This window comes from Mastigoproctus giganteus, chromosome 12 (assembly GCF_048544385.1).
Source record: "Mastigoproctus giganteus isolate SK-2022 chromosome 12, ASM4854438v1, whole genome shotgun sequence".
NCBI classification, from domain to species: Eukaryota; Metazoa; Arthropoda; class Arachnida; order Uropygi; family Thelyphonidae; genus Mastigoproctus; species Mastigoproctus giganteus.
The window spans coordinates 164,337,601-164,362,330 of NC_143586.1; the positions used below are offsets into that span (position 1 = coordinate 164,337,601).

Below are 24,730 nucleotides of genomic sequence, written 5' to 3' on the forward strand. Positions count from 1 at the left end.
TTTTTTTGGCATATTGCAGATTGCTCTGAATGCCTCCCATTTAGATTTCATTTAAATGGGAGGTATTCAGGAAAGTATCACAGATGTAATTAAGAGATACTGTTCAAAGTTTGGACCTAAATAGATATCAGATGAACTGATGAGACTAGTGGCAGAATTCCCAGCTGGGTTGTCAGTTCTCAGGGTATGCAACCACCCATTGACAAAGAGATAACTATCTAGGAAACAGTACCATTTGGGTGTTGATGACACTCTAACTAAGAATAAGTATCCATTCTCTTTTGGAAAAGGAATACTTTTTCAAAGCATATCAGTAAGACAATATGCAGCATCTCATATTCTGAAGGGAATCACAAAATGAGATACTGCGTAAGAATGCCAATTCTTGCAATTTTATTTGTTTTCATGCTTTTAACTATTTTAAGCATAGTTGTATAAATATTTTTAAATTCAACAAACATTACCTCATTAAAATTATCCTGATTAAAATCATTAAGGGCCATGGAACTTACATTATCACCAGTAACCTGTAAAGAAAATAAAAGATTAAAAAAATTAAGAATTCTAACTGTTCTTCAAAACAATTTACTACTTTTTTTATACCATGCATAAAGAAAAAAAAAAAAAAAGTTTTACATTAGCAACTTCATAACACCACCAAAATGTGGTTCAGAAATTTAACTATTTTTTTTAAAATGTTGTGTGAATAAATATACCTAAGCTAAAGTTTTACGTGTACAATATACACAAATAAATTTTTCAGGTACGAAAGATGCAAGTTTATCCATGTAGAATTAATGAAATTAAGCAAAAATGAACTGAGAATTTCATGAAGAATACAATCAGGATGAAAAAATGGTAAAGGTAGCTACAACAACCTTAGACAATTTTTAAATTCTTTTCGATGGGATCAACAAGGATAAACTAGTCTACAATCATGTCATTATGGGGTTTGGTAAGCTAAGTCAGTCATTGGCTAAGAATGCAAAGAATTCTTTGTTTATGTTAACACTAGAAGAAAGAGGGTGAACAATATCAGCACACTACATGAGAATGGCATAACTAGTGATGATCAGATAGGTGGCACTGACCAAGTACTGGCCAGTCGCATGATTTTGGTGCTCTGTCTTTTGAGTTAATAAGTAGTTCAAAGTTGCATTATGGATAAACGTATGTGATCATCAAGTTCCTTATAAGATGGAGAGTCCCTAGATAACTTTTTTTGTCCAGAAATTTTGAGGTATTTGATAGTTATTAGTTTGTCCAAATTTCTCCACGTGCTAGCCTATACTATGCGTTTGCTAGGCCTAAACCATATTGGCTCAGCAGTAGGTTAATGTAGGAAACTTTAGATAGTGAGTTAATTGATATCTAACAGTGCTATTTACCAAAAAGCTTGATGGGAGGCCTCTCAACCACCTCTGATTCATGGAGATATAACTTTTAGATTGTTTTGTCAACTAGTATTGGTTTTTCATTGCTGTGATATTTTCACATATAACTATGAACACTTAGTAAAATAATAAGAGGAGTTTACCTCAATATAGTATGTAGAACACTTCCGTATGATACCCTCCAGAAATTAAAACGGAAAAACCGAAAAAATCAACAACTTACCGGTACATTAGAGTAAAATATAAATAATTAAATAATCAATTTAACACAATTCAAATCAATTTAAAACAATTAAAAATCAAATTCCACATGATCACAGGAATGAATTTTCATTCCTGTGATCATGACATACGGTCAAAAAGCATTGTCAGCTTCAGGAAGGAAAATCGTTTTGAATATTTTCGTAGATTCTTTTAATTGCGTTAATTTGATTTTTAATTATTTTAAATTGATTTGAATTGTGTTAAATTGATTATTTAATTATTTATATTTTACTCTAATGTACCGGTAAGTTGTCGATTTTTTCGGTTTTTCCGTTTTAATTTCTGGAGGGTATCATACGGAAGTGTTCTACGTACTATATTGAGGTAAACTCCTCTTATTATTTTAATAATATTATTATCAACGTAGAACATATTGGGTATTACAGCTCTATTCATACTAACTATGAACACTGGAGGCAGACATTGCTTTTTCCAGGGACACTGAGAACAAAGGCCTTTGTTTCACTACCATACTCTATGGCGGAGATGGAAGAAATCCCAGGAGCCGCTAGACCCTCAATGTATCAAGTATCACACTCTATGGGGGGGATCGCCAGTATGGCTGCTAATCAGTGTAGACAGTTTCATTGCTCTGCGAACTTTTAGCTTAAAAATGTGCCTAATCTATAGTTTAAGTTGGTCCTATGGTGTATTCCTACAAGAAGATAAACACCATAGGATTGCCCCGGGGAGAAACTTTTGCTATTTTATTGGGTGTACAACCAGTTTGAAGCATAAATATCTGTTTCCTTTGTTGTCAAACCACATGGTCACCATGTGGCTGACGACAGGGAAATAGAGAGCCAGCCGATATATGGCGGGTGCCACGTTTCCACCTTGGACTTGACTAGGGAGGTGTCCCAAAATGTGTAACTTTGGACAGTGATTCTGCCCCAAAAATTTCAACAATATCTCTGTTTTGTACTGCAAGGAACAATGCTTTCAGTGTCCCCTCCCCTGTGCCATAGACTTACCATGAACAGATCGTATCTTTGCAACTATATGAGAAGTGAAAAAACTGTGTTCACCTTCGTCATCAGCACTACTGAAAACCCCCACAGAAAGTAGTCCGGTCCCTCTCAGGCTATTTTCACATCTGGGTGTTTCCCCCCCCCCCAATGGCCAGTGCGGAAGAGCCCAAAACTTCAACCAAATATTGCTAGACAACAAATTGTGCCATGGACTTAGGGTTGGCACTACATGCAAGTGTTTCCCAGCATCTCCTGAATGAGAGGTTCTAATCTCAGTAATCCGAAGTACAGGAACTCCCCGACTTACGTAAGTGTTGCATTCTGCGGAACGCTACGTAAGTCGGATTTTAAGTGTCAGAATTTCCCCCATGCTTGTACAGCACTCACAACTGTGCTTGAGTCAATCAATTTAGCATCAGCTGAATTGATTGAATCAAAAAAGAAATGTTTGACAAACATGTAAATAGAATTATTTATTGTATTTATTCAATTTTTTTTATCTTATGCGCAGGAAAAATTACAAAAGCTTGCAATTTAAAAAATTTTCAAAATTATAAAATTACAAAAAAAAGGGGAGACAGGCATAACATCAGTAAGTTTTACCTCTTGAGCATTGTTGCAAGAATTAACTTCTTCAGCTGATAAGTACGCCACTGCAGAGGTTGAGGGCTGTGGAGATTTAGAAGGGGTCGGCTGCTCAACCTTGCAAAAGAACATATTAATGGATGACTGGGCGGTGGCTTTTTTTCTTTTTTTCATAGATTTATTTGTAGCAAGCAAGCATATCATTCCCTCTCTTAACTTTTAAGAATCATTCACTGTCAGGATCCATCTTTTCAAACCTCGCCATTGCTGATGCAATTTCACGAAATGCCATTGTCATCTCTCTGATGATGAAGCATCTCGGCTCCTCATTTGGTTCATCTTGAGCTTCATCAGCATTTTCTTCTTTCACTATTGCTGCCTGCAAGTCAATAAGTTCTTCATTAGATAATTCCTTCTCTTCTTCTATTAACTCCTCCACGTCTTTGACATCAACCTCCAACTGAAGTAGCTCTGCAACCTTTACAATCTTATCTGTAACCTCTTCATATGATTCGTCTTTTTCAAATCCTTCAAAGCCTTTCACATGCCGTGGGCATATTTTCTTCCGTGCGACATTTAAACAACTTTTAGTAATTTAAGTCCAGGTCTTATTAATGTTTAAGATGGTGTGGTAAATACTGTAAGATTGCCAAAAGTCTCTCAACGTAAAATTTTTCTCACTGTCTACTACAGACAATGCCTGAGCAAATGTTGTGCGTAAATAGTATGCCTTTAAATTCGAAATAACACCCTGATCCATAGGTTGGATGAGTGAAGTAGTGTTTGGCAGTAGAAATATGACTATCACGTTCGAATTGAAATCATCTAGATATGTCAGATGTCCAGGAGCATTATATAATAAAAACAAAATCTTGAAAGGAACATCATTGTCTATACAATATTTTTCAACCTCGGGAATGAAGCAGCATTTAAACCAATCCTCAAAGTGAGATATTGTTATCTCTGCTCTCTGGTTCAACCAGAAATGCACGGGTAGGGTGGCTTTATTGATGCCTTAAATGCACAAGGATTGCCAGAATGGTACACAAGCAGTGGTTTTAATCTGTAATCTCCTGCTGCCTTAGCCCCAAGCAAGAGTGTGGCCCTATCTTTTGAAGTCTTGAAATCTGGCATTGTATTTTCCTCTTTGGCAATGTATGTTCGATCCGGCATTTTTTTACAATACAGACCAGTCTCGTCAACATTAAAATTTCTAAAAGGTCATTATAAAAATGACCTTTTAGAGAGAGAAATATCTTAGTAATATAGCAAAAACGGCCAGCAAAAACTTATGTAAAGTCGAATTTCTGTAAGTCAGGGAGTTCCTGTAGTCTGATTACCCAAAGTCATACTAAACTACAACAAAATGAGCAATCTTGGACAGAAAACGTCCGATCAAACTGCGGACAAATAAAAACAACTAAAAGGACAATACCACAATCAGGACCAAAACGAAGACCCCAAATTATAGAATATAATGGATATGGTGACAATGAACAGTCACAACCAACCTCCAAAAAGAGAAACAAGAAATATGTCGTGGCGAAAACTGAAAGGGAGACAAGATCCCAAAGCAGCAAGAAAGATCAGGCCAAAGAGGGGCCCCAACCAGATGACAATGAAGAATAAGCAAGCAACCAGAATCACCCAACATAGACCCCAGACTGCCGGAAAGCACAGTTCTGGACCAGGTTCTGGTTCTTCGGATGGAGCTCAAACTAAATGAATCCACAAGTAGAATCGCAGCTGTCCTCAGAGGCATAATTGTGGGACACTTTGGACCAAACTGGAAACAGTCTTCCACAAAGTCCACAGCGAGTCAGAAAAAATGCAGCCAAATTAGAGGCCTACTTGGAGTGTAGGGACACACAACAAATGCAACAGCATGCCCCTACTTATGCAAACGAGCCAACTGATGCAAAGGAACCTACTTATGCAAAGGAACCAACCATCTGCGACAAAGACACCAGCAAGGGAACAACCAAAGAAAAGGACACTCCTCCCAATGCTGAACTCATAATACTAAGACTTAAAGGAAATAGGCACAAGCGATGAAATTACCGTATTTCCCTATGTATAACCACCCACCTTAATTTTGGGGCCCGAAATTTGAAAAAAAATGTATTACATAAAGTTATTGAACTCAAGTTTATTCATCATAAAATTCATACAACTCCTCATTACTTGAATTCAGCACTGTACGAAAATCTTTTCTGAGCCATTTCTGGGCAGAACGTGGCAAAACGTAACCTAATATCCGGTAACAAGTGCGAACAATGAGTGCAACGACAACAAGCACGAAAAAGCAGGAAATGCAAGTAAAAAAATCTACAACTACTGTATAAGACACACCCAGTTTTTAGACCCCAAATTTTTCGAAAAAAGGTGCGTCTTACACATGGGGAACATGGTAAGTCCAAACTAATAAGTACTATGAAGGAAGACTTCAAAAGACCCGAATTCGAGGAATATGCAACATGAGGAGCGTAGGACTCCATGTTGCATGAGGAGACAAGGCAGGAGATGTAAGACAGGAGATGTAAGGGATAATTGAAAACCCTAAAATAGCCACCCTGGGTCTAACAGCTGAGCCACCCAAAAGAAAAGGGCCAGCCATAATAATCTTTGACGTGGATAAAGATGTCACACCAAACCAACTAGCATACGAACTCTATCACAGAAACTTACAGAGTAAAATCCCAGACAAAGAGCCACATGAGATAGCAATGCCTAAATACCACATCAAAGCGAGAGATGGAATTAACAATAGTTGGGTCACTGAACCTCACCCCGGAGGCCTGGCAAGCCCTAAAAGACCAAATAAGGGTGTTCACTGAATGGAGAAGTTACGTGTGCGTGTGGTCATGTCGAAATGCTATCGTTGCTACAAGTTCGGCCACACCATGCACACATGTGCACAAACTACCCCAATATGTGGTCACTGCTGTGAGAAAGGCCATGAATATAATGCCTGCCCCCACAAAGAGGGGGAACCCACCTACGTCAACTGTAAGATTTAAAACTTGACCACAAGCACTTAATTAGGACCCAAAATGTCCCACATACCAACATGATGATATCCAAGCCAAGAGTCTATACCAAAGCGGGATCAACTATGGGAACGAGAATTAAAACGTATAATACAACAAAGCTAAAGATAATCCAAATAAACGCACAGCAGGCCAGAGCAGTGGCTGACCAGATTCAGATTAAAGCCAAAGAGGAAAAGGCAGGTGTTATGTGCTACAAAACCATACTCACATGGGAAATGGGTCGCACGATACCCACTCACTTATAAAGTAATACAAATGGATGATGATACCCCATGGGCAGCTGTCCTGGTAAGGAACAGCAACATCACTGCAATCAGAATCATGCAGCTTTGCACTGGGTGGGCTGCCTGTGCCTAACTCAGCACAGCGTTAAGATCCCTATATATTGTGGCACTCTACCGTAGACTGGAGCAAGAGATAGATTTTGCTATTGACTATCTCCGTTGACTGCAGGATACCTTTTTTTTTTTTTAGGTAGTTGTTGGCGCATCGGCTTCTGTGGCCATAATACATCTCCCAAGGTTTTTGCAGTACTTTGATCCAAGCCCAAGGCGGGATTCGAACCTGCGACCTTTGGGTTGCCAGGGAGGCACTTTACCACCCGGCTAGCCCAGTCGGCAGAGCAAAAGTCACAAGTAGAAAGGAATCACCAAGAAAGAGAAGAATGATGATATCCAACTCCACAAAGAAATCTAACAACCACCTGGGAGCAGTCAATGGGCAATATTCTAGACACAATCTTCAAGGAAACGGCAATACCAACCCTGCAAAAGTAACACAATAAAAACTATCACTCCTGCGCTTGAGCCCCCTTCACCTTTGAGAAGCTTGGCACGGCCGGGTACTAGAATTAGAAACCACAAATGTCTAGGACTAGATATGATTGAACCAAAGATACTGAAGAAAACTGTAGAAACTGCCCCGAAATTGTTACTCAACCTTTACAACAGATGTCTGGAAACAGGAAAATTCCCTGTGCCGTGGGAAAACCGCAAATACAAAACTAATACTCAAAAACCCTACTAAAATACCAGAATGTCTGGAATCATATAGACCCATCGCACTGCTCTCAGTGTCCAGCAAATTATATTATTATTATTAGCCATATGGCGCAAGGAAGCCTGAGACTTATGCTGCATCAGCCAAAAAAAATTTTAAAGTTACCCTGCGAGAAAGAGAGAGAGTGCAAAAGTTTTTTTTTTTTTTTTTTTTTTGGTAGTTGTTGGCGCATCGGCTTCTGTGGCCATAATGCACCTCCAAGGCTTTTTTTTTTTTTTTTTTTTGCAGTACTTTGAGCCAAGCCCGAGGCGAGATTCGAACCTGCGACCTTTGGGTTGCCAGGCAGGCACTTTACCCACCCGGCTAGCCCAGTCGGCAGCGCAAAAGTCACAAGTAGAAAGGAATCACCAAGAAAGAGAAGAATGATGATATCCAGCTCAGGACCCTGGATGTGCCAAGCCCATAGTCACCAGATGTGAGCCCCTGGGTACATATGAGAGATTGCTGCACAAGTGGATTCAAAGCCACTATGAGAGGGCAGACCTGGCAGCTAAGAATGGCTTTAAGCCAGGATCCTTCACGGTTGACCTGCTTAGGAAAGAAAAAGAATGCAGAAAAAAATACTTAGTCATTTCGATTGACTTTGCTGGGGCATTTGACTCACTTTGGTGGCTGCGCATCCTGGGAAGACTGAGGGAAGCTGCAGTCCCATCAACTTATATAAGGTAATGGAAGACTACTTATCATCCAGGAAAGTGGAAATAAACGCAAACTACCAGAAAATTACAAGAACTGTACACGGCTGTCCATAGGGGGTCAATCTTGGGGCCCTCTCCTATGGAATGTGGTCCTTGATGAGTTCCTGAAGCTGCACCTGGGGCTGTCTGCAAAGGCCCAGGCCTTTGCAGACGACCTCATCCTTACTACTGAGGTGGACTCCAGAGCCCAAATGGAATGCATCACCAACCAAGCGTTACAGAAATTGCAGCACTGAGCTACAAATCTCACCGACTAAAACCCTATCTATCCTACTTAAAGGAACCCTCCAAGTACGATGCCCACCAAAATCAAAATAGATGGAGTGACCGTCAAACTTACCAACCAACTGAAGTACTTAGGAGTTATAGACAATAACCTATCCTTCCAACCCCCACATCTAAAATACATAAGGACAAAAATAAGACGATACTCAGCAATGGTGGCCAGGGTCACAAGGAAAGACTAGGGATTAATAAAATTAACTCTAATGTTATATTACAAGTCTACCTTCATCCCAGCAAAAACTTATGCAGCTGCAGTATGGTACAACAAAACAATACTTGTATTCAACAAAAGAATCCTGGATATGATGCAAAGAATCATCCCACTAACAACCACATGAGCATGCAGTACAGTGAGCAAACCTGCACTGCAAGTGCTTATTGGCATGCTTCCCCTGGACCTAGAAGCTATAAAAGCAACCCTACTCTTCCTGCATACCAAGGGGGTAGCCACCACCCACCAGGAATTCACAATCGACCCAGTGAGTAGTTTAAAAACAGAAAAAGCCCAAATGCAGGCCTATTTGCTTAGGGAGTGACAACAAAGCTGGACAGAGATGACAAAAGGTGAGATCACTTGCAAATTTTTCCCAGACCTCAACAAAATATATCCCAAGCAAATGCCGTGGTACTTCCTGGGGTTGCACCTGACTTCTCTACTAACAGGACACAGACCCTTCAATGAAAAGCTTTCTAGTTTCAGCCTCAGTGATGATGCCAATTGCACATGTGAGGAGGTCAAAAATTGAAACCACATGATTTATGACTGCCAACAATATGAAAACCTCAGATGTATCCTCATAACGAACCTCCCAAAAGGATTGGAATCCAACTTCATTGACACTAAAAAGGAATACAGAGCACTTTCCCAGTATGCGCAGAACCTCTTTGCTAGAAGAAAAATGTTAATCGCCATACATTGCAACTGACTGAGTATCATCATAAACTACTACATATAAGACAGAGTAACCTCAGTGAAAATTCCTGAAGCAAAAAAAAATGGAAAACAAGGATGGGGCTTGCCCCATGAGTGACTTAACACTGGAGTAAAGAAATAAAGTGCAACCTAGCTGCCTATATGGCAACCTGAAGAGGGCACCCTAGTCCTCTTCATCTTTAAACCCACTATTCCTGGTGAGGGGATGGTCTCCCTGTCTCCTCCCCTCCTTGCTCCCCCTTCTTCTCTGGTGGGGCATAGGCATGCCCCACTGAAACCTGGGGTCACCTTTGCTATTGGCCCCATTCTTCTGTCTTTCTTCCCCACTTTTCAGTCTCCCCCGACTCAAACTGTATGCAAGTGAATGCCCCACACATTGAAATTTAATCATCTTTAAATTACACTATTTGCCCAAAATTTTGGCCTTTCCAAATTCCAACATTATTCTCCCCCCATGCAAACTATCTAATTTTTTTTTTTTTTTTTTAGGTCCTAGCCACTCAAATCACAGGAAATTAGGTGGCAGGACCTGCCAGAGTACTTATTTAAAAATACTGGTGTACCTTGTCTGCCTCCACGGAGTGAAATGCAGGCAACATTGGGCCTCAGCAGGGATCCGGTGGCTAAACGGCCAGAAGAACATGGTATGACACTACACATATAATACAAAATCCATACACTTTTAAATCTCTGGCCTTCCCAGTGAACTGGTACACCCACAATGAAAGCAATGTGGAGATGGGGGGAACCCCTGTGCCATTTGCCACTAAACACACTTTGCACTAGTGATGATACTGTTCAGATTGCTAATAAACTAAGTAAATATTTTGCATCTACATTCTTGGGTGAAGAACATTTTAGAGATGGGAAACTAGAACTACACCAAGTTATAACTGGGAACTAAATGATTTTGTTATAACTGCTGAAGCTAAAAGTAAATAAGGTAACTGGGACTGATGGATTTATCCAGTTATATTCATAGAAGCAGAAAATCAGGTAAGCAATCTTTTGGCCATAATTATGAGATAAAGCTTATCATAAATATGGGAATTATGAAAGCAAACTTATCAATAATCAGTGGTGGTTCCCATAGATTGGAATATGCAAATGTCTTTCCTATTCACAAAGGGGGTGGGGACAAAAGGCAACATAAGCAATTACAGAACAATAAGTTTAACTTCTGTTCCAGAGGGGAAAAAAAATGTCAGTAATTAAAGAAGAAATGCAGGATCATCTTAACTGGAATGGAATTATAAGGAAATTACAGCATTGGCTTGTTGGAGAGAGAGAGAGAGAGAGAGAGAGAGAGAGAGGGGGGAGCTGTCAGACAAATCTGATTAGCTACTATTAGCATTAGTACAGGCATATGATGCAAGAAAGCAAGCATCATCATCAGTGGGCAGGCACCAACGATAAAGCCAACTGGCTTCGAAATGGGCTGTCTGGGTGGTGGAATCCACTGAAAATAAATAACCGTAACCTTCTCTACTAGAGAAGCGTTATTTATTCAAAGCAATATGAGATAGCAACGTGCTATCTCATTGTGAAGGCAGCCACAATATGAGATATAATTAAAACAAGGCCATTAGTCTATAATTAGACTATAATTATATAGTCTAAACCCATATGAAATTATGCCTTGTGCATTTCATCTTCAAATACATTATTATTTGTTCACAATTTGGCATCTCTCATATTGTGGAAATAACTTCGCAACTGGGATGGCATGTTGCATTACCAGGGTAGTCTGCCCACAGATGATGAAGGCAACTAGCTTCAAAACAGACAGTCTGGGCAGTGGATTTTTTTTTTTTTTTTTTTTTTTAGTTGTTGGTACATTGGCTTCTGTGGCCATAATGCACCTCCTAAAGTTTTTGCATTTACTCTGATCCAAGCCCAAGGCGGGATTCGAACCCACAACCATCGGTTGTCGGGCAGGCACTTTACCCATCCGGCTAGCCCGGTTGGCCTGGGTGGTGGCATCCACTGAAAATAAATAACAGTAGTCTTCTTTACTAGAAAAGCGTTATTTATTTGAAGTAGCGCAAGACCTGCTATCTTGTTAGCATTAGCAAAGGCACATGATGCAAGAAAGTTAGCTTATATAGAATCATCCAAAAAAAAAAAAATTAAAAAAAAAAAAAAAACACCCTTATTCCACCCATCCACTAGCTTCTTCTGAGCAAGAGGAAGAATCCCATCAGCATTGAGCATGCTCAAACCATTCAAGGCTTTATACACCTCAATCAGATCACCTCACAGGTGCCTAGTCTCCAGACACTGTAATTTGCAAAACTTAAGCCTTTCTTCATAAGAGCAATCCTTTGTTCCATTCACTAATCTTGTTGCCCTTCTTTGTACTCGTTCCAACAGCTCTACATCCTTCTTAAAATGAGGCCTCCAGACCTGTATATAGTACTCAAGGTGTGGCCTGACCATTGCCTTACACAAGGGAATAAACACCTCCTTATCCCTGCTAGAAAAATTCCTGTATATCATTGACAAGACACCATGAGCTACTCTTGCAGACCGTCTCCATTGCTCAGAAAACTTCATATCTGCCTGCACAATTACCCCCTGGTCCTTTTCTTCCTCTACCACTGTCAGTGTGGTACCAGAGTTCACATGTTACTCTGGGATTACTGCTTCCCATATGTAGTACTTTATATTTGTCAATGTTAAACTTCATCTGCCACCTCTCAGCCCATCTGCTCAACTTTTCTAGATCCTGTTGCAGCAGTTTACTGTCATTAACAACCCTGCCAACCTTAGTATCGTCTGCAAACTTGAACATTAAGCCTGATATACCATCATCAATATCATTTATAAATACAGAAAACAATAATGGACCCAACACTGAACCCTGAGGGACTCCACTCATAACATTAGTCCACGAAGAGCAGTGTCCATTGATTACCACTCTCTGTTTTCTCCCACTCAACCATCCCTTTATCCATAGCAGCAATTTGCCTCCAATGCCATACTGCTCCAATTCGTGCAGCAGTCTTCCATGTGCAACAGTATCAAAGGCTTTTCTAAGATCCAAATATATGATATCAAAGTTATTCTTTGCATCCAGTTCCTTTGTGACTACATCATAGTATCCAATCAAATTAGTCAGTCAAGACTTCCCCTTAACAAACCCATGCTGTGTCCGAGCTATAACTGAAGTCTTGTCTAGATGATCCTGCAATGCTTCTTTAACCAGTGCCTCCATTAATTTCGCTGGAACAGAAGTTAAACTAACAGATCTGTAATTACCTGTCTCCCTTTGATCCTCCTTTGTGGATTGGAGTCACATTTGCACATCTCCAGTCCACAGGTAGTTCCCCTGAGTCCAGGGAAGCTCTCATAATTATGGCTAAGGGTTTGCTTAATTCCTTTGCCGCCTCCTTTAATATAACTGGATAGATCCCATCCACCCCAGGTGCCTTTCTTGTGTTTATCTTCAACAATTCCTCTTCCACTTTACTCTCAGTTATTACAAGATTATCTAGCTTACTGCCAGAGTTGAATACATCTCTGGCATTCCCCTCCCTGAATAACTCCTCATGTGTGAATGTCGATGCAAAATATTCATTTAGTTTGTTAGCTACCTGAGCAGGATCATCAACAGTTGAACCATCGAAATCAAGTGGACCAATCTGATTCATCCCCTTCTTTCTAGAGTTTACATAAGTAAAGAACTCTTTGCTGTTTTTCTTTGCATCCTTTGCCAAAGATTTCTCGCAATCTGCCTAACCTCCTTTGTAACTTGGTTACAGACCAGCTTATATCTATCATACGCTTCTGTGTCACATGTTAATTTATATGTATCCCATGCATTTTTCTTCTCTGTCACATGTCTAGTTAGTTCATCTGACATCCATTTAGGCCTAAATCTTGAACAATATTTCTTTGTTGGTATGAAAAGCCTAGTAGCTTCCAGTGGTATCCACTGAAAATAAATAATAGTAGTCTTCTCTACTAGAAAAGCATTATTTATTTGAAGTATTAGTATTTAGTATTAGTAATGGCTGCATGGTGCAAGAAAGCCTATGGCTTATGCTGCACCAGCCAAAAAAAAAAAAAAAAAACATATAGAACAATGATAAAAAAAAAAATAATAAATAAATAAATAAATATATAAATAATAATAATTAATAAAAGAAAAGGAAATTAAACCTATCATCCTATGCACTTCCCTGACCCAAATGTACTATCCAGATGATCTTTTAATTTCTCCAAACTGTCAGCCTCTACCACCCATGTAGGCAACTTATTCCAATAATTTATAACTCGCTGGCTAAAACAAAACTTCCTGCAGTCCAATCTAATCATTTCCCCCCTGAGAATTTATATCCTCTAGTTCTAGCATCATTTATAATCTTGAAAATTTCGTCCTCAATCATTTTACTGATGCCTCTTAGAGCCTTTAACACCTCAATCAAATCTCCTCTAAGGTGTCTAGTTTCCAAACTCTGCAACCCACATATTCGAAGTCTTTCTTCATAAGGACGCCCTTTTGCCGATCTCACCAGGTGAGTTATCCGTCTTTACACCCTTTCAAGAAGCTTAATGTCTTTCTTTAGGTGCGATCTCCATACTTGAACACAGTATTCCAAGTGTGGTCTAACAAAAGTCTTATATAATGGGATTATCACATCCCTATCTCTACTTGCAAAAGTTCAATAGATCATCGATAGGACACCGTGGACCTTCCTTGCAACCTGTTACAATGCTCAGAGAATTTAATGTCTCACTGTATTGTAACACTCAAGTCCCTTTCCTCCAGTACTGGGTTTAGCTGAACTCCACCAAGTGAATAAGTTATTTTGGGATTACTGTTTCCCAGGTGTAATACCTTACACTTTGTTGGATTAAAGCATAGCTGCTATTTTTCTGACCATTCCTAAAGTCTATCTAGGTCTCTCTGAAGAAGCTCAGCTTGACAGTGATCATTAACTACTCTACCAATTTAACATCATCTGCAAATATAGACATCACGCCCTCTATCCCTTCATCAATGTTGTTTATGAAAATTAAAAACAACGGTGGTCCTAATACTGATCCTTGGGGAACCCCACTTCTTACATCAGCCCAATCTGAGGAATAGCCATTTATCACAACCCTCTGCTTCCTGCCCTGAAGCCATCCTGCTATCCATCTAAGGATTTTCCCAGTGATTCCAACCTGTTCCAGCTTATAATGCAACCGCTCATGTGGGACTGAGTCAAAAGCTTTGCTGAAATCTAAATAAACAATGTCAAAATTATTCCCTAAATCCAGCTCGTGAGTTACCCTTTCAAAATAGCAAACCAGATTTGTTAAACATGATTTTCCCTTTACAAAACCATGCTGAGTATCCTTGAGAATTTCAATTCGATCCAAATGATCCTGAATTCTACCCTTGATCATTGCCTCCATGATTTTCCCTACCACTGAAGTCAGACTGACAGGTCGATAATTTCCCACTTCACTCTTAGAACCACCCTTATATATGGGAGATACGTTGGCACTTTTCCAATCCAAGGCAATCTCCCCAGAGTCTAATGATGCTCACATAATTAGCCTCAATGGTTCAATGCACTCACTTGCCACCTCCCTTAAGATTATAGTGTATATTCCATCAACTCCAGGAGTCTTACTGGCCCTATAGGCTCAAAAGTTTTTTCATTAAACAATCTTGCGAAATTTCAATATCATTAATTTCATATTTTTCAACTTCACTCCCACAATTTCCCATTGCCACAAAAGGTTTTTCATTTGTAAATATTGATGCAAAATAACTGTTGAGTTCATCTGCAAATCTGCAATGGCAGCTGGTGTATTTAATACTATCCCCTTTCCCTTAAATAAAGGTCCGATCTGGTTTGTTCTGCTTTTCTTGGCATTTATATATGTGAAGAATTCCTTATCACCCCCCCCCCCCCTTTGCTCTGTTTGCTAGTGATTTCTCAGAAACTGCCTTTGCCTGTCAAACCTTTTCTGTGGCTCTATTACAGATCATCTTGTAGCTGTTATAGGCTTCAGTACTTTTTATTGATCTGTAAATGATCAACCGGTGAAATACCACCACTTTGCTTTTTGGAGGCTTGAAGTGGTGAAACCCATGTTTAGTCTCTAGAGCAAAGTTTCCGGCATCCCCTCTTCCCCCATACTTCTCCTCCAACCCATGCACGGTACTAAGTACTATAGGTTTTGATACCTTTCGTGTTTGGGGTTTTCATAAAAAAAAAAAAAAAAAACCTTTCCACGCCACCTTTTTCTGCTCAAGTAATGTAGCAACTTCACTATTCATCCAACTTGGAACCCTCCTCGTGGAGTATTTTTTTAATGGTAAATACGCATTCAAGGCATCTGTGATTAATGTTTTAAAAGCATACCACAGTTCAAATGTATTCATTCTCTGTGCGATATCTACCCAGTTAATAGAGGCCATGTAGTACCTTAAGGCATCGTAATTTCCTTTTCTGAAATTAAAATCCATTCCTTTGCCTTTTACTACTTGTACCTCTCTCATCATCATCCACCGTAGAACTCTGTGATCACTTCCTGATACTGGTTCCTCTACTCTCAGCCCTGTTGTGTCATCTGATTCATGGGTGATGATGAGGTCTAGGATATTCTTTTCTCTAGTACTTTCCCTGACATGTTGATACAAATAACAGTCATCTAGTTAATTTAAAAATTTTGTTCCCCATGCCGAGTTTCCTTCCCATTTCCTCCAATCAATTAGAGGCAAATTGAAATCACCCATAATAAGACATTGACGCTTACTCGCCCATTCCGTTTGCATGTAGAGGCTTTTGTCATAATCTTCACAATCACCTGGTCTGTAGATTACTCCTTACCCTTGGCGCATTATAGCCTTAGTTGCTAATGTGCCAATAAAACCCAACAACCAACCAACTCCTTACCCCCCTTAAAATCTGACAATCTGTTGGTGACATCATTAATAGTTGCTCCCGACAGACATACCATAAGTAGTGCAATACCTGCTATCTTGTTGTGAAGGCAGCCACAATATGAGATACAAATAAAACAATGGCTTTACATTACATACGCAGTTCAAATTTATGGGTAAACTATGGTGCATCTAAACCAATATTATATAGTTATACATGTGTATATATCATTTACATTATACAAACAATATATAAATATTGTATACACACACTCAAACATATATATATATACAGGGTGTCCCAGGAGGAAAGGTCAATATTCCAGAAGGTGAAAGGATAGGTCATTTTAAGCAAAAAAGTTCATATAAACATGTACCCTATCCCGAATGGTTTCCAAGATAGAGGCATTTGAATATTTATTTTTCAAGTGACAAATTTGGAACAGTTTATAATAAATTTTCAAAAATGCTACCATCAACTTCAATGCGCTTTTCGACTCTCATGAGAACATGGCGTGTTGCTTGTCTAAGTGTATCTTCACATTCCTTTATATGGGCAACAGCGTCTGTTATGCGAGCTAACAGATCATCTCTTGTATCCACTGTTCTTCTGTACACTTCACTCTTCATTCAACCCCATAAACAAAAATCTAATGGGGTTAGGTCTGGAGATCTTGGTGGCCAGTTAATGGCAATCCACCGATTAAGAAAAATTCAGTCCAGATGTTGCTTCACACATCTCGTAGAATGGAAAAGGGCTCCATCATGCTGAAAGTACATAGCACACCATGTGGCCAAAGGAACATCCTCTAGTTGTTCACCTAATATTTTGCAAAAATTGAAGGTAATTGTGTTGTGTCATTCAATGTTCTAAAATAACGGGACCTATTAACAGGTTATCAATCATACTGCACCACACATTGACTGAGAAACGAACTTGGAAATTTGTTTCCACTGTACCATGTGGATTCTCGTGCGACCATCGATGAGTATTACGTGTGTTGTTGATTCCATTCCGGGTAAACGTGGCTTCATCAGTAAATAGTATTGATGGAAGCACTTCACGATTCGCATTTAACCAATGACCAAATTCAAGATGCGTGACACTGTCTCCTATGTGAAGATTTTGCATATGCTGTGGGTGAAATGGGTACAAGCTCTCTTCGTGTAGTGTTCGTGAAACACCGAGACGTGCAGAAAGTCTTAGCATGCTAATTGTAGGACTACACTGGACCATGTTCAGAATGTGTTCCCATTCCTGCACATTTTCTTGACGTCCTGGTTCAAATGAAACATGAGCGCTGGGAAGTATACCACTTTCACGCAATGTGTTGAAAACACACTACAATCCAGAATTCGACATGTAGGAAAGTGCCGATGGTATTCTTCAACAGCAGCAGCAGCAGCAGCAGCAGCAGGGGCACTACCATCGCAGAAGCAGTAAACATACAGCATATCTGCATATTCGGCATTTTTAGCAAACACTTCTACAATTGAAACTGACAACTGACGCTACTCACTGATTCACTCGCAGTCTGATTCACTTCTACAGTCACAACAATCAACTGATAACTGGCAACTGACAATTAAATGGCGCAGTCTGATGGGAGGAAAGGAAAATATTGCGTGCCAATTTCAAAACAAATGTACATTAAAGTAGCTCTATCTCGGAAACCATTCGGGATAGGGCACATGTTTATATGAACTTTTTTGCTTAAAATGACCTATCCTTTCACCTCCTGGAATATTGACCTTTCCTCCTGGGACACTCTGTATATAATAAAATAAAATATAATATATATATATTTTTTTCTTTTAAATTAATTTAATAATACAGTACTTTAGAAAATTATTTAACTTAGTCTATCAATATGTGGCATTAATAATACTTGTATGAAATTTGATATTAAGTATAATTTTTAGATTAATGCATATTATGGGAATTACATGAGATCTGATGAATTGTTCAGTTGCATTCATTAATGAGTAACATATACACTTAATCTTCTTGTAATACAACTGAACAATTCATCTGATCCCACATAATATGCATTAATCTAAAAATTTTATATATATATATATTATCTTAAAAGGCTTACTGTCCAAAAGACATCATTGCCCTCATGATCAAATCCTTGCAGTGAGCAATTACCACCAACAAGAGCAAGTGGATTTTTCTTGATTCCTAGGTTGCCAACCAATACACAATTTGCACCATCTGGAACCTAAAGCAAATCCACATATCAGAATTTAAAAAATGAAGCTGAACACAGGGAATAATAAACAAGTAAGTTAATGCTATAATAGGTATTCTAAAAGTAGTGAAAAACACTTCTTACAGAAAATGATGTTTTTCCAGTTAGATTTCCTCAAAGTAATCTCTGCCCTCCTAAACAACTTCAGTATCAAATACCATGCCAAACTCATGTACAACTTCAGTCCCAAACATACAAGAAGCACCTGATATCATCAGTAGGCTAGTTTTATCGAATGGAGGTAAGGTAGCAATCTAAGACTCTTATTAATATGTTTTGTATTATTCAAAAAAAAAAAAAAATTGTGACCTACAAATGATTCCATCAACTTCTACACTGTTCATTAATATCCATTAACACAGCAAAAAGATGCACATTCTGCTAAATGGACTTCATCTACTTAGCCAAAGTATAACATGAAAATGAATCATGCAGTATGCTTCCTGCAAACCACAGTATCATTTGTTTGCATTTCATCTCCCCCCCCACGGCAAACTTCATAATCTATCTAAAAGCACTGATTTTGCCTTGTAAACATAGCTTTGTAACAATAAAATAAATGCATTATAATGTATCTTGACTTTAAAGAAATTAGCATCATTTAACACATATGTATCTAAGATAGTAAAGTCTAGATTGAAAAAAAAAAAAAAACTGGGATTGTTGAAACGAACACTAAGAAATTTTAACAATAATGGTTTACTTTAGTTCCTTTAACAAAAATCTATGTGACGTATTTTGTTTGCAGTCCAGTATTATTTTCTTAATTTTTTCCCATGCAATCCAGCTCTAAAATCCAAAAAACTGACTACCTGAAATGTGATATTCAAAAGATATTTGTTTTTGGGTTTGCATGATCTAAAATATAAAACTACACATAAACCATTTTAAAACTTTTTAGACATTTTAAATGTTAATTATTTGTGTGATTTTAGCATGTGGTATTTCTTGAACTTTCCAAATCCTGGTTTTTTGGAATGTATCCCACAATACCAAATTGTTTCTTTCCTCCCACTTCTACCACTACATAGCCTTTCTACTCAACTTGTATCATAATATAAGAGCAGATATTCAGTCTGTCTTCTGCAACTGAAATCAATAGCCTTTTTCTAAAAAAGAATGTTCTTATTTCAGACATGCCCTATTGAGCTTAATAGAGCAGCTTCTTTCAAACTCCTTGTAAAGGTTGTTTTGGGAAGAATCTGCATCTTAATCAAGATGAAACTGTTCATAATTGAGACTTCTAAAAAACAGAAAAACAACTTTGTCTACCAATTTATTGATTTTTAAACTGAATGAATAACTATCACAGTAATGATAGTCTCTGTCTACAGCCACCCCCCCCCCCACCAATATTTCTTGCATATTTACAAATGGCAAATGACTCCAATCCCAAATTTACTTTTCAAAAATTGTTACTTCAGTTTCAGAATATCTGAAACTGAAACCCCCCCAACCCCTTTAAGTCAACACATTTTTTGGCACGATCCACTAGCTTTCATAACCTGCTCTAATAAAATTCAGAAGATTCTGCCTGCCTCCATCACAGCACTGTCACTGTCAAATTTGTCCTTTTTGAGATTTGGAAATAGAAAACAGTCTGATGGAGCCAAATCTGATGAGCAGAGCAGATGCATAATGGCTCGAACCCAGTCACGCAGTGTTGCATGACTATGGGTTTGAGTCACAAACACTGTGTGCGTGCTGGTGCTTTGTCTATATGCAAGATGACTCCTTGGGCCAATTTTCTGTGGCTCTTGAGATTCGTTTCCTCATGAAAACATCTCAGTAGGTTAGAATAATATTCAGCATTGAGAGTGGTACCTCACTGCAGGAAATCAACCATGGTCACTCCTCATGCATCCCAGAAGATGGATGCCATGACTTTCCCAGCCGACTTCTGCCCTTGAAACTTCTTAGGAGAGGGAAAAAGAGGGATGCTTCCACTGTTTCAATTGTTCTTTTGTTTCAGGGTCAAAGTGTGCACCCATGTTTTGTCCATAGTGACATACCGTCCCCAAAACTTAGCTTCATCAGCTTCAAAATGCTGCATAATTTTATGACAACACCTCACTCTTTCCTGCTTCTGATTTGCATTCAGTGCTTTAGGGACCCACCTTGAAGAAAACTTCTTCGTTCCTAAAACATTCGCCACAATATCATGAGTAGGAGATGTTAAATGTTGTCTCAATGTGCTTCAGTGTTATTATGCAGTCTTGGATGATGAGGTCGTGAATGGCATCTACATTTGCAGGTGTTGACATAATAACAGGCCTTCCACTCTGCAGCGCATCTTCAACACTATTTCATCCATGTTTAAATTCTGCAACCCAGTTTTTGATAATGGCGTATGAAGGAAAAGATTCCCTAATGTTTTTTGCATGTCTTTGTGAATTTCTTCTGGCGACATTCCCTTCAAATTAAGGTAATCAATGACTGCATGATGGATCTTCATTTCATTTAGAAAATAATTGTAGGAGAAAGGAAGCTGAAAATTAATGTTTGTTAGTTGATGGAAGTCTACTTTGCATATTTTTTTTTTTTGAGTTTTACAATACAGTCTGATTTCTTATTTGTTGTTGTTGTCGTCAGTTATTGATGTCCATGGGCCCTTTAGTCTAGTTGAAGTACAGAAAATACAGTTAACAGATTTTACCATTAGAGGCAGACCTAATCATCTGATACCATACTTTATTCCATTGTTAACCATCTTCCTGGAATCCCAGTGTGATACAACAAAAAATAAAACAAAATAATAATTAAATAACTATTATCGATACCTAAGTGTGAATTTTGGTATTTCGCCAGTATGATATTTACTTTTGATCTTCATCATTATTACATTTTAAAGAAAAGTTTAGCTGTAAAAACAATTCTTTACAGCACCATCTACATCAAAAAACTATTGCTGTAGAAACCAACTTAATGTGGAGCTTTGATTTATCACAGAGTAACAACCTAGTAGGGGTCATCTCTTCTATCGACCCCTTACTTCTACTTCTACCTCCCAGTCTTCAGCCTCCCCTCCCACCCACTATTATTTTTCTTCTAGCGTATAGCCTCACACGTCTAAATTTAATAACATCAAAATTTTACCCGACCTCTTAGGCCTTTTAACACATCTCTCTAGCATTCAACTCCAACCAGCGATTTCCTAACAGCAATCTCATTAAGCATCAATGTCAAACGTGTGAAATATTTTTTTTTTTTTTTTTAGGTCCCAGCCACTGAAATCCCAAGAAACTAGGTGACAGGACCTGCCAGAGCAACTTGTTGTGATACTGAACACACCTGGCTAGCCTCCATGTGGCGAGGTATGTGTCGGGCCCCACTAGGGGCCCGACATTGCTCATACTGTCCTCGATACAGTGAACACATGCAAAGATGGGAGAAATCCTAGGTGCCATCTGACCCTAACATACCTTGTACCAGGTGTTCCACACACATGCTGTTAGTTTTTTTTGCACATCTGCTAGGTAGTTAAACCAATTTTACATAATAAATGTGCTGCTTTCCTATTTCATTTGAATCCTGACTAAAATTTGTGAAAAAGAAACCTTCCCATAAAAGGCAGAAAAGTTAGTCAGTACAGAAAAAACACCTCTCTCTCTCACTTTACTTTTGAATAAGAGAGTATGCCTGCCTATATTATTTACTTACATCTTTGTAGAAAATATCAGTGTTGTTTCCTACATCATATACCAAAAGATTAGTTGGAGTTCCCACAACGAGCATATGCTCCTGAGAACCAGGCTTCAGAGCTCCTGCTGTAACAGATGACACTGATTGATTGATGTTCAAAATACTTATATCTGCAGAAGTTCCAGTAGACCAACGACCACCTGAATGCACTGTAGAGGTATGAGGATTATGTATGAATATCTAGGGAGGAAAAAATCTTTAACAAATAGAAAAATGATAGAGATATGAAAAAGGATAATTTATTTTATACAAAAATATTAATTGGAATATAATATTGCTGGTACTATTGGAATACAAAAAAAAGTATATTTTGTTGAAAAGAATGTAACGCATGTCTTGAAAAATATGTTCATTCAAGTTAAAAACATAAGTTGACAAGCTTTTTTTTTCATGTTTCTCTTATTGCAGAAAAAGAGAAATAAGTTAAGGCTGCCGATGGACTTGAAGGTTAAACAATGAAAACAGTTGAAATCCATATACCCCTCTAAATTAGCATTAGCATTAGCATTAGTAGAGGCATTTGATGCAAGAAAGCAAGCTTATGCAGCATCAGCCAAAAAAAAAAAAAAAAAACCCACTTCCACTTCACCCCTCTGTTCGTTCCAAATACCTGTCCAGCTGAGCCTTAAACTTATTTAGGCTATCAACCTCCACCACAAGGGATGGAAGTCTGTTCCACCAACCAACCACCCGCTGGCTAAAGGCAAATTTCCTCACGTCTATCCTACATCTGTCTTTCCTCAATTTGAATTTATGCCCTCTCAGGTGATTTTTCTGAGCTAGAGGAAGAATCCCATCAGCATTGAGCATGCTTAAACCATTCAAGGCTTTATACACCTCTATCAGATCACCTCGCTGGTGCCTAGTCTCCAGACACTGTAATTTGCAAAACTTAAGCCTTTCTTCGTAAGAGCACCCCTTTGTTCCATTCACTAATCTTGTTGCCCTTCTCTGTACTCGTTCCAGCAGCTCTACATCCTTCTTGAAATGAGGCCTCCAGACCTGTATACAGTACTCTAGGTGTGGCCTGACCATTGCCTTATACAATGGAATAATCACCTCCTTATCCCTGCTGGAAAAATTCCTGTATATCATTGACAATACTCCATGAGCTACTCTTGCAGCCCGTCTGCACTGCTCAGAGAACTTCATATCTGCCTGCACAACCACCCCCAAGTCCCTTTCATTCTCTACCACTGTCAGTGTAGTACCACAGAGTTGATACGTTGCTCTGGGGTTGCTGTTTCCCATGTGTAGTACTTTACATTTGTCAATGTTAAACTTCATTTGCCACCTCTCAGCCCATCTGCTCAACCTTTCCAGATCCTGTTGCAGCAGCATAGTGTCAGTAGTGTCCTTGACAACCCTGCCAACCTTTGTATCATCTGCAAACTTGGACATTAAGCTTGATATACCATCATCAATATCATTTATAAATACAGAAAACAATAATGGACCCAACACTGAACCCTGAGGGACTCCACTAATAACATTAGTCCACAATGAGCAGTGTCCACTGATTACCACTCTCTGTCTTCTCCCCCTCAACCACCCCTTTATCCATAGCAGCAATTTGCCTCCAATGTCACACTGCTCCAATTTGTGTAGCAGTCTTCCATGTGCAACAGTATCAAAAGCCTTTCTAAGATCCAAGTATACAAAGTATAATATCAAAGTTATTCCCTGCATCCAGTTCTTTTGTGACTGCATCATAATATCCAATCAAGTTGGTCAGGCAAGACTTCCCCTTAACAAAACCATGCTGTGTCTGAGCTATAACTGAAGTCTTGTCTAAATGATCCTGCAGCGCTTCTTTAACCAGTGCCTCCATTAATTTTCCTGGAACAGAAGTTAAGCTCACAGGTCTATAATTACTTGTGTCAGCCTTTGATCCTCCTTTGTGAATTGGGGTCACATTTGCACATTTCCAGTCTATGGGTACCTCCCCTGAGTCCAAGGAAGTTCTCATAATTATGGCTAAGGGTTTGCTTACTTCCTTTGCTGCCTCCTTTAATATAACTGGAGTATGAATATAACTGGAATATAACTTTAATATAACTGGAGTAATATAACTGCCTCCTCTAATATAAATGCTGTATGAATATTTCATATAGCACGTAAGAGAAGTACATTACATTTACAACTGCTTGATCTAGAAACTCTGATCTGTCCAAGGCAAATCACGTCATCAGTAAGCTTGGTGGAAACATATCCTAGAATTAAGACAAGAGAAACTGTTCAAAAACATGATCATATACTGATTGATCACTGAATTATGACCATCCCTATGAAAACTGAATGCAACCCATTCACCACATGAGGTACGAGAGTGTGGAGTTAGTCAACCTATGTAGAATAGATAAGGTGTCAGTGGTGCAGCAGGTAGTAAAGTTCCGAGCATGATGGGGTAAAAGGAAGGATTTATCGAACGTTGATAAAGGACAGATTGTGGGTGCTTGACGGGCTGGTGCCTCGTTTTCCCAAATGGCTGAACTGGTGGGGTGTTCGAAAGCCACCATAGTTAAAGTGTACCATGACTGGTGTCAAAATGATCAAACAATGAACTGACGGCCAAATTGCAAAGGTCAGCAAAAGGTTGATGTTAGAGGTGAGTGCTGGGTCCGATGACTTGGACAGGAAAACA

At 38.8% G+C, this 24,730-nt stretch overlaps 1 protein-coding gene across 1 annotated transcript in view; it reads right to left on the reverse strand.

Annotated features, from left to right (window-relative positions):
- LOC150077566 (BBSome complex member BBS2-like) overlaps positions 1-24,730 on the reverse strand; it is a 196,657-nt gene that overhangs the window by 161,858 nt on the left and 10,069 nt on the right. Inside the window, exons 2-4 of the mRNA XM_090386874.1 lie at positions 22,045-22,266; positions 18,229-18,354; positions 465-527 (exon numbers count right to left, since the gene is read on the reverse strand). Of these exons, the coding sequence (XP_090243000.1) occupies positions 465-527; positions 18,229-18,354; positions 22,045-22,266 (411 nt within the window). The remainder of the gene's footprint in view (positions 1-464; positions 528-18,228; positions 18,355-22,044; positions 22,267-24,730) is intronic.